Here is a 13,312-nt window from a genome sequence, read left to right on the forward strand (position 1 = left end):
AGCATACTGTAGTTCGAAATGACCAGTCTTCTAATAATCATCCATTCTTCTATTACTGTTCATGGAGATAGGGCAAGTAGCAAAAAGATGGAGTGGGAATGCAATAATATAACTGATTCTGCACTCATTTCATACCTCTCTTTTAAAACATTGCTCTTCAAAATTTAAATCCTTTTTCGTTTCAAAAATTTTTTTACTTAAAACTTAATTGTATTACTGAAAACATTGCCATTAAATATCATTTTTAATCATTAATTCACGATTGCTTGTTGTTACTGTATATGTTATCAACTTTTTGGTTCCTTTATTAAAAGAATGTTGAAGTTTCAAGGAACTCTGTTAGAATTCGAACAACTTTGTAATGAATTGGAAAGAACCTTACCATTGAATTTTTCTTTTTCGTTACTTAATTCACCGGGATTTTCTCTTTCTCAATTCATTGCATTCTATACTATAGAAAACTGAAATAAAAAGACAAAAGATAACGGAGTATTACAATGCATTGGAAAAGTATCGCTTGTTCTCATTGAAGAAACAACTTGGATCGTTTGGGTTGGCTGGGGTTCAAGTTTCGAAGTTCCGCGATAGTTGAGATTTAACAATTTCATTGGTGTTAAGTTCAGGTTGGGAAGGACTTTAAGTTTGGCTCGCGGGTTTTGTGTTTTTTTCCCTTCTGCTTGCGGTGATTCCGTGGATTTTCACAACTCCGAAATTCTCAGAATTAAAAAAGACCGAAGATTCAGTGGGAATTTTAATAAATGGAATCCACACCAAAGCTCAGAGTAAGTTCCGTTCTGGGTTTTGAATTTTGCTTTTTTGTTTCAAGTCCATAGTTCAGACTTTAGAAATTTGAAGTTCAGTTCTGAAGTCGCAAGGATAAGACATCTGCTAAGTTTTTAGGTTCTTTGTCTTCATGGTTATCAACAGAATGCTACAGTTTTCCGGGATAAATCAGGCAGTTTCCGACGTCCTATGAAGAAATACGTTGATTTCGGTATTAAATGTCTCCACCGTTGAATACTTTATCATTAATCCTCGTCTTCAGTATTTCTTAGAAACGGTCGCAGAAATGTGGCTGTATCGGTATTTGTTGTTTGCCTTTTATGTCACATAAGTCTTTTGATCTTCGATCTAACTAATCCATGGGTTGTTAAAATACTGAATTATTTACGAACTCTTTTTTTACTTGGGGTATTTATCGTATTCCATAATTATTGACTAAGACCATCAATCTTTTTGTCTTCTTTTTCAGTTTTTATGAATGCTCCACACGAAGTTGAATGGGAACATGCTTCAGTAACTTCCGGTGATGAAGTGTCAGGCAAGGCTTAGAACCTTCTTCCTACTATTTTGATTACGAATTGAAGCACCGATAGCTATGGCTTTGTCACCTTTGATGACACTTTTTCATTTTTTATAGGATGTTTTTGGAATTTATATTTCAGTTACTAATATCATAAACAGTCGGAAACACGGAAAAAGCATATTCCACGGAATTGAGTATATCCAAGTAGTTTTTATAAGGTCGTTTACAGTGTGTTGAAGTGAGAATATCTGTTTGCATTTTACAAAGTTTTGCTTGCAGCAAGTATAGCACCAGCAGAATGTCGAGGATGGTGGTATGTCGCGGAACGTTTTCATACCAAGGAAGTGAAAGATCATGAAGGTTTCGAGGAATCTGTGCAGGCAGTCACTGACTTTGCTCGGAAGGAAGTAAGGTTTCTTTTCTTTCTTATTCTCTATCGAATAAATAGGAAATATAAAGTTGGTATATTTTGTTGAATATTTTGTTGATTGTAATATTGACAACAGTGAAGATTAATTTCCAAAACTTTGAATGGAAGCATTTATTATGAGCCCATATCAACTATTTGTTTTTAAAACGAGCAAACGTGTTTCTTTTGCTTCAAACAAAGCATTGTCTTATTCAAGTAAATAGAAAAAGAAAGATAAATTTAGGGACCTTTTGATGGAATACTTGGTTTTAGTCAGGGTGCGACCTTGGCTTTCTTGTTATCTGCTCTGAAGCAAAAAGGAGGTACATTTTTACTTCTTCATTCATAATTTCAATTTTTGCGAGTTCTTGTAAGCTTGCTGGATGGTGTGGAAAAGTTTCAGCAGTTGCTGGTTATAACTGGGAAACAGTAAAAACAATTTTTCTATGGGAAGTGGAAAGAGTTTGGATTTCAGATATTTTTGCTTTATTCGATTTCAACCACGCTTTTCATTATCAGAGTTCAATCTAATGGCTAGATTTCAGATGTGAATATCGATTTTAGATTTCTAATTTTGGTATCCGGATTCCCAAGCAGAAATCTTGAACACCAAAAACTGAACAGAATGGCTCATCCAAATCTTCCGTGTCTGCACGTATTCGGTGAAACCGATAAGGTTAACTTTTGTTTGTTTTTCCTTTTTCCTTCAAGAAAAATGCTTTTGAAGATTATTTCTAAAAATTTATAATAATTTTCACATTTTTGATTTAGGTTTTTTGTGCTACATTTTTCTTGAATTTTTTTGAAGCTTCGGACTTTTCCCTACATTTGGAGCTCCTTTTTGTATTTTCAATCTATGTTGCATATCGTATGTGTCCTCTTTTTTTTCTGTTTTTGATAGCTTTATGTGATTGTATGTCTTCAAATGTAAGAGTGGGCGTTTTCCAAAATCGAACGATGAAAATTTTTTGATTTATTTGTGATGCAATTATACATTACTCAAAAATGTTGTTACCATTGATAAAAATGAAATAGTTTTGGGCGCCAAACTTTATTTTAATTTTGATGCACCGATACCGGTGATAGGTGCACCGATACCGGTGATAGGTGCATCGATACCGGTGATAGGTGCACCGATACCGGTGATAGGTGCACCGATACCGGTGATTTTTTTTTTTATATCGATATCGGAGATGTATATTTAGTTGGAGGAAAGTCGCGAGAGAAATAAAATTCATGGAAACTCACTAAAATTCCATTTTTATATAGGAATAGAGAAATTCGATGAGATTGAGAATGATCAGGATTTTAATAATAGAGTTTTATGGCATTGGAAAACTAAAACTATTTGGGATTTTGGGAATAGTTAAATCTTAATTTTCAAAACCACTGTTAATTTTATTTACAGGTTGTTTCTCATGAATTAAGTGCAAAGCTTGTGGAAAATTTCGACAGAGATATGGTTGTTGTGGTTGAGCATCCAGGTGGACATATGATGCCCAGTATGTCTAAATATAAGATGATGATTGATAAATTCTTCGAAATAGTTAAAAGTGTTGTCAGCACTCAAAAATAAATTATTGGTACTAATATGCTACTATACTACACCGTACAAAAATACGGAATTAACGATGGACTATTCGAGGTGACAATCAGTATATGAAAGTGTATAATAATGTAGGTGTTAATATGCACTACAACCGATTTACAACTTTAAAACATGATAAAGTGCTGAGTTGAATGATTATGAAATGCTGCTCGTGATTTGAGCAACATTTTATGCTTGAAATATTCAAATGTTTCAGTGGGCTGTCGGGCATATATAGTGAAATATGTTAAAATCGTGTGGGAGATATTACATATTTGGGTTATGATGTAGATGTTGTTCTGTGATTTAATGGTGTCAGCAGTGGTGTGAAAGGATCATTGACCCTTTGGTCTATAAAACAGTTAAGATCCTCGTTTAGATGAATATTATCAAACTTTCGGGAAGTAATAAATATTTCGAGAAGGGCGTATTTTTCAAAGAGAAAAGTTAAAATTCTAAAAGACCATATGGTGCTTCATATCTTTTTGCTATTCTTTCCTCTAAATTCCTCTGTTAACTGTGGTTAGAAAGCTTTGGTACTGCATTATTAATTTTTTCAGTCTGTAAATTTCAGGTTTTATTGCCAATTCTAGTTTTAATCTTTGCTTAACATCTGAGAGCTAAAAATGTATCCAAAGCAATCTTCTTCAGCTGGTATTCCAATGTTGCAAGAATAATTGGGAACTTTACTGTAAATGTAATAGTATTTGATGGCATTTTAAAGTTCTCACAAGATATGTGGAAAGATTTCTGTAGAAGACACATTCATCCATGTTCAAAGTTAGAAGAGTTTTTAGAGCAGTTGTTATATTTCGTGATCAATAGTAGTAATAGAAGTCATAGTAGTCATATATATAATAAGCGTCAAACATTTTCTGTGATTTTCCCGACTTCTTGGCATTCTGTGATTTTGAGGCCATTCGTGGAAGATGCTGTCGATTGCGCCGTTGTCGTTGTTTGTAGTTTCTTCGATTATAACCTTTTTTAACACTTTTATTTTTCTTCATTGAAGCTGAAAATATATTAAATCATACTTTTTCTGGATATCATCTTCTGAATATTTTTTTGAGAGTGTAAGGAAGGAGTATGATAGTTAAATACTATAAACAAAATTTTTGAAACCCCACGTCTATTCTATAGAATTTATAAAAACATAAAGTGAAAGAGTTCTGCCCTATGCAAAATATTTAGGGTTGTTGTTCAATGAAGTTTTCAGTGATAGTTGTAGATGAACCAGGACAAAATGAAGACCGCCGGTTGTGAAATGGACAAATCAAGTACTTCCTACATTTACAGCCAAGTGTCACATATCATACAGAGAAGTCCTACCATGTGGCGCATCCGCATTTGTAATGCCCAAGTTGAAAGTTTCAGTAGTATTTATTTTGCTATCCATTTCCTCATCCAATTCTCCACTGCTTTCAGTGAAATCATCATTGTCGCTATTTCTGGTATCATTAAGACCAATACTGATTCCAGTAGTCAAGTTGAGAAGTATATCGGTTTCCTTCAGATTTATATTGCCGAATTTTTTGTTGTCAGAAAATTCTGTTCCTTTAATAATTTCCCAGGCAAGTACTGCTTCCTTTCTTTGTTCTTCTAGATTATTAAATTTCGGTTTATCATCATCTTTAATACTTTCCCAAGCAACTACTGCCTCCTTCTTTTGGTCCTTCGATCTCACTTCATTTCCTTCAGTTTTTTGTGGTATCAGGCATTTTCCATTTATAAATTTAAACGGTTCACAACACGGTTCTTTTCTATCCAAACACGGCTCTGGGTTACAGTGACGAAGGTGTACGATACGCGTACCATTTCTAAACGATCAAATTTTTTGAGCAGTAAATACTGATGTTATAAACAGAGTGTATGTGACATTTGTAAATCTTTCCATCGAAAATTTCGAAATTCTACCGAAAGATTAATTAAACTTAAAAGTAAATTTGCAAAATGATAGAGCATACGGTAATTTTAATGTACGGTTTTGCGTGCCACATCCACCGCATGAATCCGAACATTTGCTCCATTCACTCCAATCTTCTGAAATTGGTATCATCTGAAGCAATAAACACTTGAATAAAACGATTTTTCTTTTTTATTTATTTTGAAATTGCTCTTTAGTATCGGTACTTGGAGAATTTCGAATTTCAAAACATTTTAAAATGAGGTAAACAAAAGTTATCTCAAATTGAGAAATTTCCATCCGTAATTAAAAAGTTTAACTTACGGTTTGATAAATCAGTTAATGATTCGTTTGTGACAGAATAAGTTTCATTCTTCTAAAACAGAATAATTCTTTTAAGCATTTCATTTGCATATTCATTCATTTTAACTTACTTTTACAGCAGCAATATGAAAAGTTGTCCCTCCGTATGATTGCATATTTTAGAACAAATTTAGGACAGGAAAATAGCAGTTTTATCTTCTCTAACGCGTAGCTTATTTAATTGGCAAGATGAATTACATCATTAACTAAATAGAAATACATATTAATTAAGAAAATATATTTCTTGTTTGAATTTAAAATTTAAAGAACAAAATTATTACTTGAAGTAACGAAGTAACTTGTATCAAAAGAAATGACAAGGCAGAAAGCCAGATGAATAACATCAGGAAGATAATGACTTGACTCTATCACGAGTGTGATCGGTTGTTATATGATAAGATTCACAGAACGGTCATCATTAATAACCTTGAACCTATTCTATTTTAAGACATCTTCAACGGATTATCACTGGTTCACCACGTTTCTCAGAGATTTGTTGAAACGATTAACTACTTTTTACGTTATGAAAATTGGACAGGCTTTTGTGTCCATTGTTTTGGTCATTTCTCTTTCGTCATTAACTGATCATGCAATCTAAAAACTTAATATTAGCCAACAGCGCTTAGCTAGCTGCTTCCAATCCTGGCTCTGAACTTTATGATCTTCAAATTGCCCAAGTTTTTGTTGATGGAAAATTTTAAAAAAAAACAAAAAGCAAACAGTCATCTTTTTGTGAAAGATTCTGCGAACTGCGATAACCCAGGCATGCTATGACATGCATTTTGATGGTCATTTGAAATGACCAAATTATAAATGGAAAATGACCAATTTATGGATTATTTCAAAGAAAATTTATTTATTATGCAAATAAAATACGAATTTATGTAACAAGTTCTTTTCAACATGCAGAAAATGCCTCAAAGTTTGAGAAATTTAATAAGTTGTTCATATCTGAAGATTGAACTTATGTTTTTTCTTTGTGTTACAGGTGATCTTGCCTTATTGTTTCTAAAGGAATCATAATATTTTAAAAAAACTTTTTTGAATTGAAAAAATAATTTACTTCTGATAAGTCAGAATTGCTTACAGCTATTTACATATTTTTTTATATTTTTTCTTTACTCTTAATATCAAAAAAAAAAAAACTCAGAGTTTTAAAAGAGGATTCGAGAGTGGAAAAGATTCATAGGACCGTAATTGGAAGATTCCAATAAAAATGATATTGTACGGGAAAAAGAAAACAGTTTAAAATCTTGAGTAATTTTGACGATCAAATTTCTTGTTACAAAACAAGTGATGTAATTAGAATATACTTTTACTAGCAAAGGCTACCAGCAAAGATGACGATACCAGTGAAAATATCATCATCTCCGATACAACCAATCAGATGAACGCTTATCGAAAAAAGACGTTTACCCTATCACTTTATCACTGTTATCACCTTGTAATCAGTCCAGCTTCAGTTAGTCACTGTTGTAGATTAAAAATATAGTTTTTCGAAACTATTACACTCCTACAGGTCAAAATTTGATAACATAGAATTACTTTAGAACTATATTTGTGACGAAATGTTTCCAGACCGTAACTTCATGAATTAAATAATCATCGGAAAGAAAACTTTACTTAAATCAAACTAATACGATACGGTAGACAGATTAATATGATAAGATATATTTACCACTGGGATTGAAATTTTGTCAACAGTTGTCATCAACTCCTCTTGTCTTTTTCCAATTTCGAGAATAATGCGAGTAATAATCATCGGTTATCGTATACATATTATATGTTTTCATCGCCGTTTTCCATGACAAATGCAAATGTTCCATGGTTAAATGCAAATTTTTGGTCAATAATCCAGAAAAAAGTTCAAAATAATTACTCAGTTTTGTTTATTTTCATCCCTAGAAATACTTAAACATTTAATTTTATTTGTCCCAACTATTAGATAACTTTCACAAATGGCTTTTCCTATTAACACTCAATGATAATTAATTTAATCTTTAACAAATGATTGAATAAAAAATCATAGAACTTTCAGATTTTATGCAAAAATTTGAACAAATTTCTTAATTTTAAAAAATTTACTGAAACGGTTTTAGCGACTCTTTTTTTTTAGCAATCCAAATTTTGCAATGAATTATTTCTCATAAGAGAAATTGGCTTTTGATGCTAACAATAAATGTCATCCAGTAGAAATGACATTATTGATTTCTTCTTTTTTACTTTTATGGTATTACATTTTTTGATATGCAAATGCAAATGCAAATCTGCGACAATTAATTTTTTTTAAAATGGAACGAAAGTGAAATATAACTTTTTATTTGAGTAACCAATATTTTAATATAAATGTATCGAAAAATTTCAGCAGCTTTTCAAAAGTATCCTCAGGCGAACAAGAAATCAATAATTTGTTTGTCCCAAAACTGGTAGACTTAAAAATTCTCTTACAGTCAACAATGAGATAGACTCTTAAACATTATCCATCTTTAAAAGCTTCCATAACCTTCGAGGGAAATTTCGGAAATTTTTAAATTTCTCAAAATATTATCTAAAGTTGCTAACACAACTGGTCACGAAATAGAAATTTCAAGTTTTTGACAAAACGTTTAATCTTCAAAACAATTGAAAGTTACTATATTTTGAAATTTTAAAATTTGAAATTTAAAAAGAAGATGAGATTGAAACACAATTTATCTTATTGTCTGTGAGCAAAAAATTTTTTCCTCATTTTGTCGAATATTTCCTAACTTTAAAGCCTCAAAGTTTGAATTTAAAGGATCGAACTTCTGAAATTCTTAAAAGATTTCAACTTCTACATTCATGATTTTTCGAATCACTTCTATCCTTCCCTTCTTTTTTTTTGCTTCTCCTTGAGAAGACCAAATATGAGTATAATGAATGATATGTGAAGAATTTTCAACCAAGAATAAATAACTGAAGCAAAATGAAGAGGAGGAGGAGGAGGAGGAAGAAGAGGAGGAGGAACAGGAAAAGGAGGAATGATTGTGGTAGACAACAAAGACCATTTGATAAATGACGCAGCGGATACTTGATGGCTTATATGAAACGGTGAGACAATTGGCGAATGAAATCACCAGGGATACAAGCCCCAAAAGCTTGGTTTTGTCTATCAGGCGTTGTTGGCCATTTTCACAAACTTTTTCCTCTTGTTGTCCTTTCGAATGCTTATCTTAAGACAACATCTATGAATGTAAGAAAGTAAGCAGCACTGAGAACGAGAATAATAGCAATGAAATATTTCCAAAATATTTCACTACACTTCCATCTTTCATCTTCGAGGACCATTTATCAATCAGTTTTCTCCCCATTCTATTCTTTTTCCGGAAAACTTTACGGATATTCTTCCTAAACTGAATAATTGCTGATGGAATTGTAGGAAAGAACGTTTGCGCATTCCCTCAATATTACTATAAATAACAGTAAATATCGTCTTTTCACTTTCTTCTTTTCAGCATTTGCTAATAATAGCATTAATCTTCAAGTTTTTAACAAAAAAAAGAAGACGAACTTTGTATTTTGTTTTATTTGAGATTGTTGCTAAAAAAAAAGAATTTTCTAAAATTGCTTTCATTTATGAATCATAAATTTCATGACATCATTTGTGCTTCTCATCATTATTAATATTTCCTTATCGTTGATAATTTTACCAATTATTATCTCCTTTTGAGAAATAAAACGATGAGGAAACTTTTTTTCTTCTAAAAAATCTCATTGAAAATTTTAAGTTTTCTTTTGAATTTTGAAGTTTGCGAAATAAAACACTCTAAAAAGAGAGAAATTTATGCTTTTCAATCATATACGAACAAATTTCAATCTCCCCATCATGAATACGTTAATTTCCATTTCATTACAAATTCTGCGAAATTAAAATAATTCACGAAATTGAAATACTGAATTTTTTTTTAAAATGGTTTGTTCTGCGATGTTCATTCCATCTTCATTCATTTTAATCATGCATAATAATAATTCTTAAAAATAGCTCACTAATAGTAGTCAATGATAAGAAGATAAGTTTAATGTTTATCTTATCATTCCATTTAAAAGATAAGATTTTTGTAAATGACGATGTATTTTTGGCAGTAACAAGTTAAACTTAAAAATACAAACTTAGAAAAAACTTGAAAGCATTTATTACACTGATCCTGAAGGGCTAAAATGAGCGATGCTCTCTTATAAGCTTTTAAATTTTATTTCAAAACTAAGCATAAAAGAATATGGCCAATTTATACAATCATAAATTTCATATTAAATAAAGCTGTGATTGCATTAAATCCCAAACATATTATTTTTGAATCAAATTCATTCCATTTAAACCAGTAATTAAGCAGCGCCTTTGATTTCTTTATATCGTCAAATGTGACACATTTGAAATTTTTTTTTCTCTGCTCACTAACTTGATTATTACTGAACAAATGTAGGAGAAATCATTGAAGACAATTTAAAAAAATCATTTCCAACTCTTTTTTTTCAAAAGAAACAAACAATTGCCAAGATCAAAATCGTGGGAAATGATATTAAGTGATGGTTGGATAAACACAAAATCAAAATCACTGTTTCAATCACATTCCCACATCAATTCCTCAGAAATAAAAATTATTGTGTTTGCCAATAAGAAAATTAAATTTAAGTAATTTGTGATAAGAATATGTTTAACACTGATTCTTATTCTATGTTTATCCAAGCATTGCTTAATTTCATGTTTGAATTGAATTTTTATTATTTGATGCAAATTATGATGGCAAATTAAATTTCATCTCTCATTTAAATACTTCATTATAGATATTCTGTAATTGTGAGTTATTGCTATGCACTCTCATATCAAGTGATCGATAGTGCAATAAGTAAATTAGCCAATAGTTAAGGATTAATATCCTTATATTACTTCGAAAATTCATTCAGGATTCCATCAGAAATATCATTAATTAGGATAAATTTTATCATTAGTTAATTGTAATATTAAAATGCAGAAACATTCAACTTAATCATTCTTTCACGCCTGGACAAGCAAACTTTGTAATTCCTTCAGATTGCTTGCATTTATTGTAAAAATAATTCATTTTTTAAACTCTCATGCCTTCAAAAGTTTTATACTACAATAAAAGTAATACTATTACTATTTTTCATGATGATTTATGAGTTATGCAAATTTTCAAATACTTTAACTATTACTAACAGCGGTATTTTTTCATTCCTTTCATTTACATTTAATCTTTGCCCTGTCTACTTTATTGCCATCAATTTTTCAAATATGAACAAATCTAAAATAAATCGCATTTTATCACACTAATTTAGAGAAGCACTAGACTTAATTTCAATTGTTTCTTTTTGTAATTCGGAAATTGCAACAATGATGTGATCATATCTACCTAAAACTATTGGAAACAGATATTACTCTGTAATTTGCTTAATAAACTTTGAGATTTTCGGAAGGATCTATTATTGCTTATTAACATATAATGCAAGGATTTTATGATTTTAAGCTTCCAAATACTTTTATTCCATTAAAAAAGAAAAAAAAAGAATTGATTATGGTGAAGGAACAGACGAAGTAACTTGCGTCCTTTCATGTTGCACATCCTAGCAACACAATAATTACAAATTCAGTCTCTTTTTATTTTCTGAATGAAGGAAAAAGGCTAAATTGAGAACCTTCTACTCCTTCATCCTTTCTCTTTCCTTTTTCCTTCTCCAATCCTTTCGATTGATCTTCTGTCCATCTTTGCATCTTCTTCAATTTTGATGAATCTCATCAAAAATCAGCAATTTCAGTTGCAGGCTCTTTTTTTTACATTTCTCACTCGAAGACTAGCACTTACTTATTTATTCATTAGCATTGTCATTTTTCATGAATCATAGCTATCAAAATATTTTAATTCAAAAATCTGATGTTTAACTAAGGATCGCAACCATTTAACTTCATAATACCATCCTTGAATTTGTCAAACCTAAAATACGAAAGAAACCAAAATTTCAGATGATGTCATCTCAGGCCCATACAACAATCTCAATATTATATTTCTCTCAGCAAAATCACTTCCAACAATTTATTCTGGTACAAATTGAAGTAGGGTCAAAAGGTAAAGCAGTCAAAAGAAGTTCAATTTTGCATGGTTGAATGGTTGACCACGTAAATGACTGCGTTGTGCAGTTGCAGAATTGTCGAAAGATTTTTTTTCTGATAACCAAATGTAAGACAAATGTTTATGAAATTAAATTTCTTTTTTTAAACTTTGTTTCTATTTCCTTGCAAACATTTTAAGTATATAATTCTACCTCAAGTTGCGTCAAAACACGTAGTTTACCTAGTTTTATTTGCGTGATAATGAAAAGTTTCCGATATGCTTCAAAAAAATTTAGCTATTAATTTGATGAAATCTTTATATGTCTTAAATTTGCAGTTATGCATAAATTCATTATTGTGTTGCTATTATTGCCAAATAATAATGACATACGCAGTTGACATCGAAAGTCCCGTGGTTAGGCCTTTTTACAATTTACTGATACATAACATTTTGCTGTTTATATGAACAAATGACCAATATCAAATCAATCAATATCAATCGCTGACCATTTTGCGAGAAAATGATTAATTGTTGACCATAATCTCGCAAAAAATGGACACTGCAGTTAACAGTACTAAGTTGACACCAGAAAATGCATCGCATATTTAAATTTCTCCTTGTTCAAACAATGCTTGCTTTAATTTTGTTCTGAAAAATGAAAACTGCAATTGTTTTAGCAAAAGCCACAACCACAAACGTTGTGGAAAGCATTCCGTCATAAATTCCACTGGAAATGTTTGCTAACAACAGTGCTAGTCCATCTTTGTATCAGTTATGGCATCTGGTGTCATCTGAATCATCATATATATGTTGTTCAAACTGTTTCAAAGTAAGCTCAAATCTTACGTATTTCACGTGATATATGGGATAGTTGCACGAAGATAAATATATCTAAATATTGCCATAATTGAATCTTTAGAATTTTTTTTTAAATTTTAACGTAATTTAAAGCTTTCAAGAAAAATTATAATAACGCTAATTGTGATGGTACTTTCATGCTAATACTAGCAAGATTATATCATTCACAATTTCATAAAACTTATTTGATATCAAGAATTATTATTTAGACGAATAAATTTAGCCTACAAAATTATAGATATTCATATGGGCCATGTTCTCAGGGATATAATTTCATACCAATAGCATTTGGCATTATATTATACATTGTTTATATTATGGAGTGTTGGCATAATCGTACCAAAATTAACAAAATTAAAAAGGTAACATTTAAATTAATTCGTTTCTTACACGAAAAAACTCAATGAAAGTTTTCATATGCATCGAAAAATTGGAAGCAAAAACTCATTGCACTAATTAGTAAAATAACCAATTTAGTCGCCTTACTAACCGATGACTTGTATGTCAGTTGAAATTTTGGAAAATTCAATTTGAATTCTAATTGCAAGTAATATCAGCATGATTTCATTTGATTCGAAGACTTATCTGAAGGGAATGATTAAATTTAGGTTAATCATATTGAAGCGATGGAATACATTGAGAAAATGCGAAATGCCCTACCAATAGTGTGGTGGAGAAGTATTTGTTATCATTATGTAAGGCGAGCAAGACAAGTCACCAGGTTACTGATTTCATTGTTAAGAAGTGAACTTAATATGATTTATAAGTTATTTTGACGAGCAAGACAAATCATCAGGAAAGC

General features: G+C 30.8%; 3 protein-coding genes across 3 annotated transcripts; 2 read left to right on the forward strand and 1 right to left on the reverse strand.

Annotated features, from left to right (window-relative positions):
• Nucleotides 1-758: 758 nt before the first annotated feature.
• Nucleotides 759-3,291, forward strand: LOAG_02110 (hypothetical protein; the record flags this gene model as incomplete). The annotated part of the gene is made up of 7 exons (XM_020445934.1): nucleotides 759-782; nucleotides 901-994; nucleotides 1,253-1,321; nucleotides 1,586-1,713; nucleotides 1,960-2,038; nucleotides 2,261-2,391; nucleotides 3,124-3,291. 7 exons carry the CDS (start codon nucleotides 759-761, stop codon nucleotides 3,289-3,291), a joined length of 693 nt encoding a protein of 230 aa, XP_020303663.1.
• Nucleotides 3,292-4,121: 830 nt separating this feature from the next.
• On the reverse strand, nucleotides 4,122-5,359 carry LOAG_02111 (hypothetical protein; the record flags this gene model as incomplete). Its single annotated transcript, XM_003137649.1, has 3 exons — nucleotides 4,122-4,315; nucleotides 4,633-5,120; nucleotides 5,268-5,359. The coding sequence occupies 3 exons, from the start codon at nucleotides 5,357-5,359 to the stop codon at nucleotides 4,122-4,124; spliced, it is 774 nt and encodes a 257-aa protein (XP_003137697.1).
• Nucleotides 5,360-12,385: 7,026 nt separating this feature from the next.
• LOAG_02112 (hypothetical protein) lies at nucleotides 12,386-13,312 on the forward strand (the record flags this gene model as incomplete). The annotated part of the gene is made up of 3 exons (XM_003137650.1): nucleotides 12,386-12,481; nucleotides 12,774-12,872; nucleotides 13,119-13,312. The coding sequence occupies 3 exons, from the start codon at nucleotides 12,386-12,388 to the stop codon at nucleotides 13,284-13,286; spliced, it is 363 nt and encodes a 120-aa protein (XP_003137698.1). The 3' UTR covers nucleotides 13,287-13,312.

This window comes from Loa loa (genome assembly GCF_000183805.2).
Source record: "Loa loa unplaced genomic scaffold supercont3.80, whole genome shotgun sequence".
Taxonomy (NCBI): Eukaryota; Metazoa; Nematoda; class Chromadorea; order Rhabditida; family Onchocercidae; genus Loa; species Loa loa.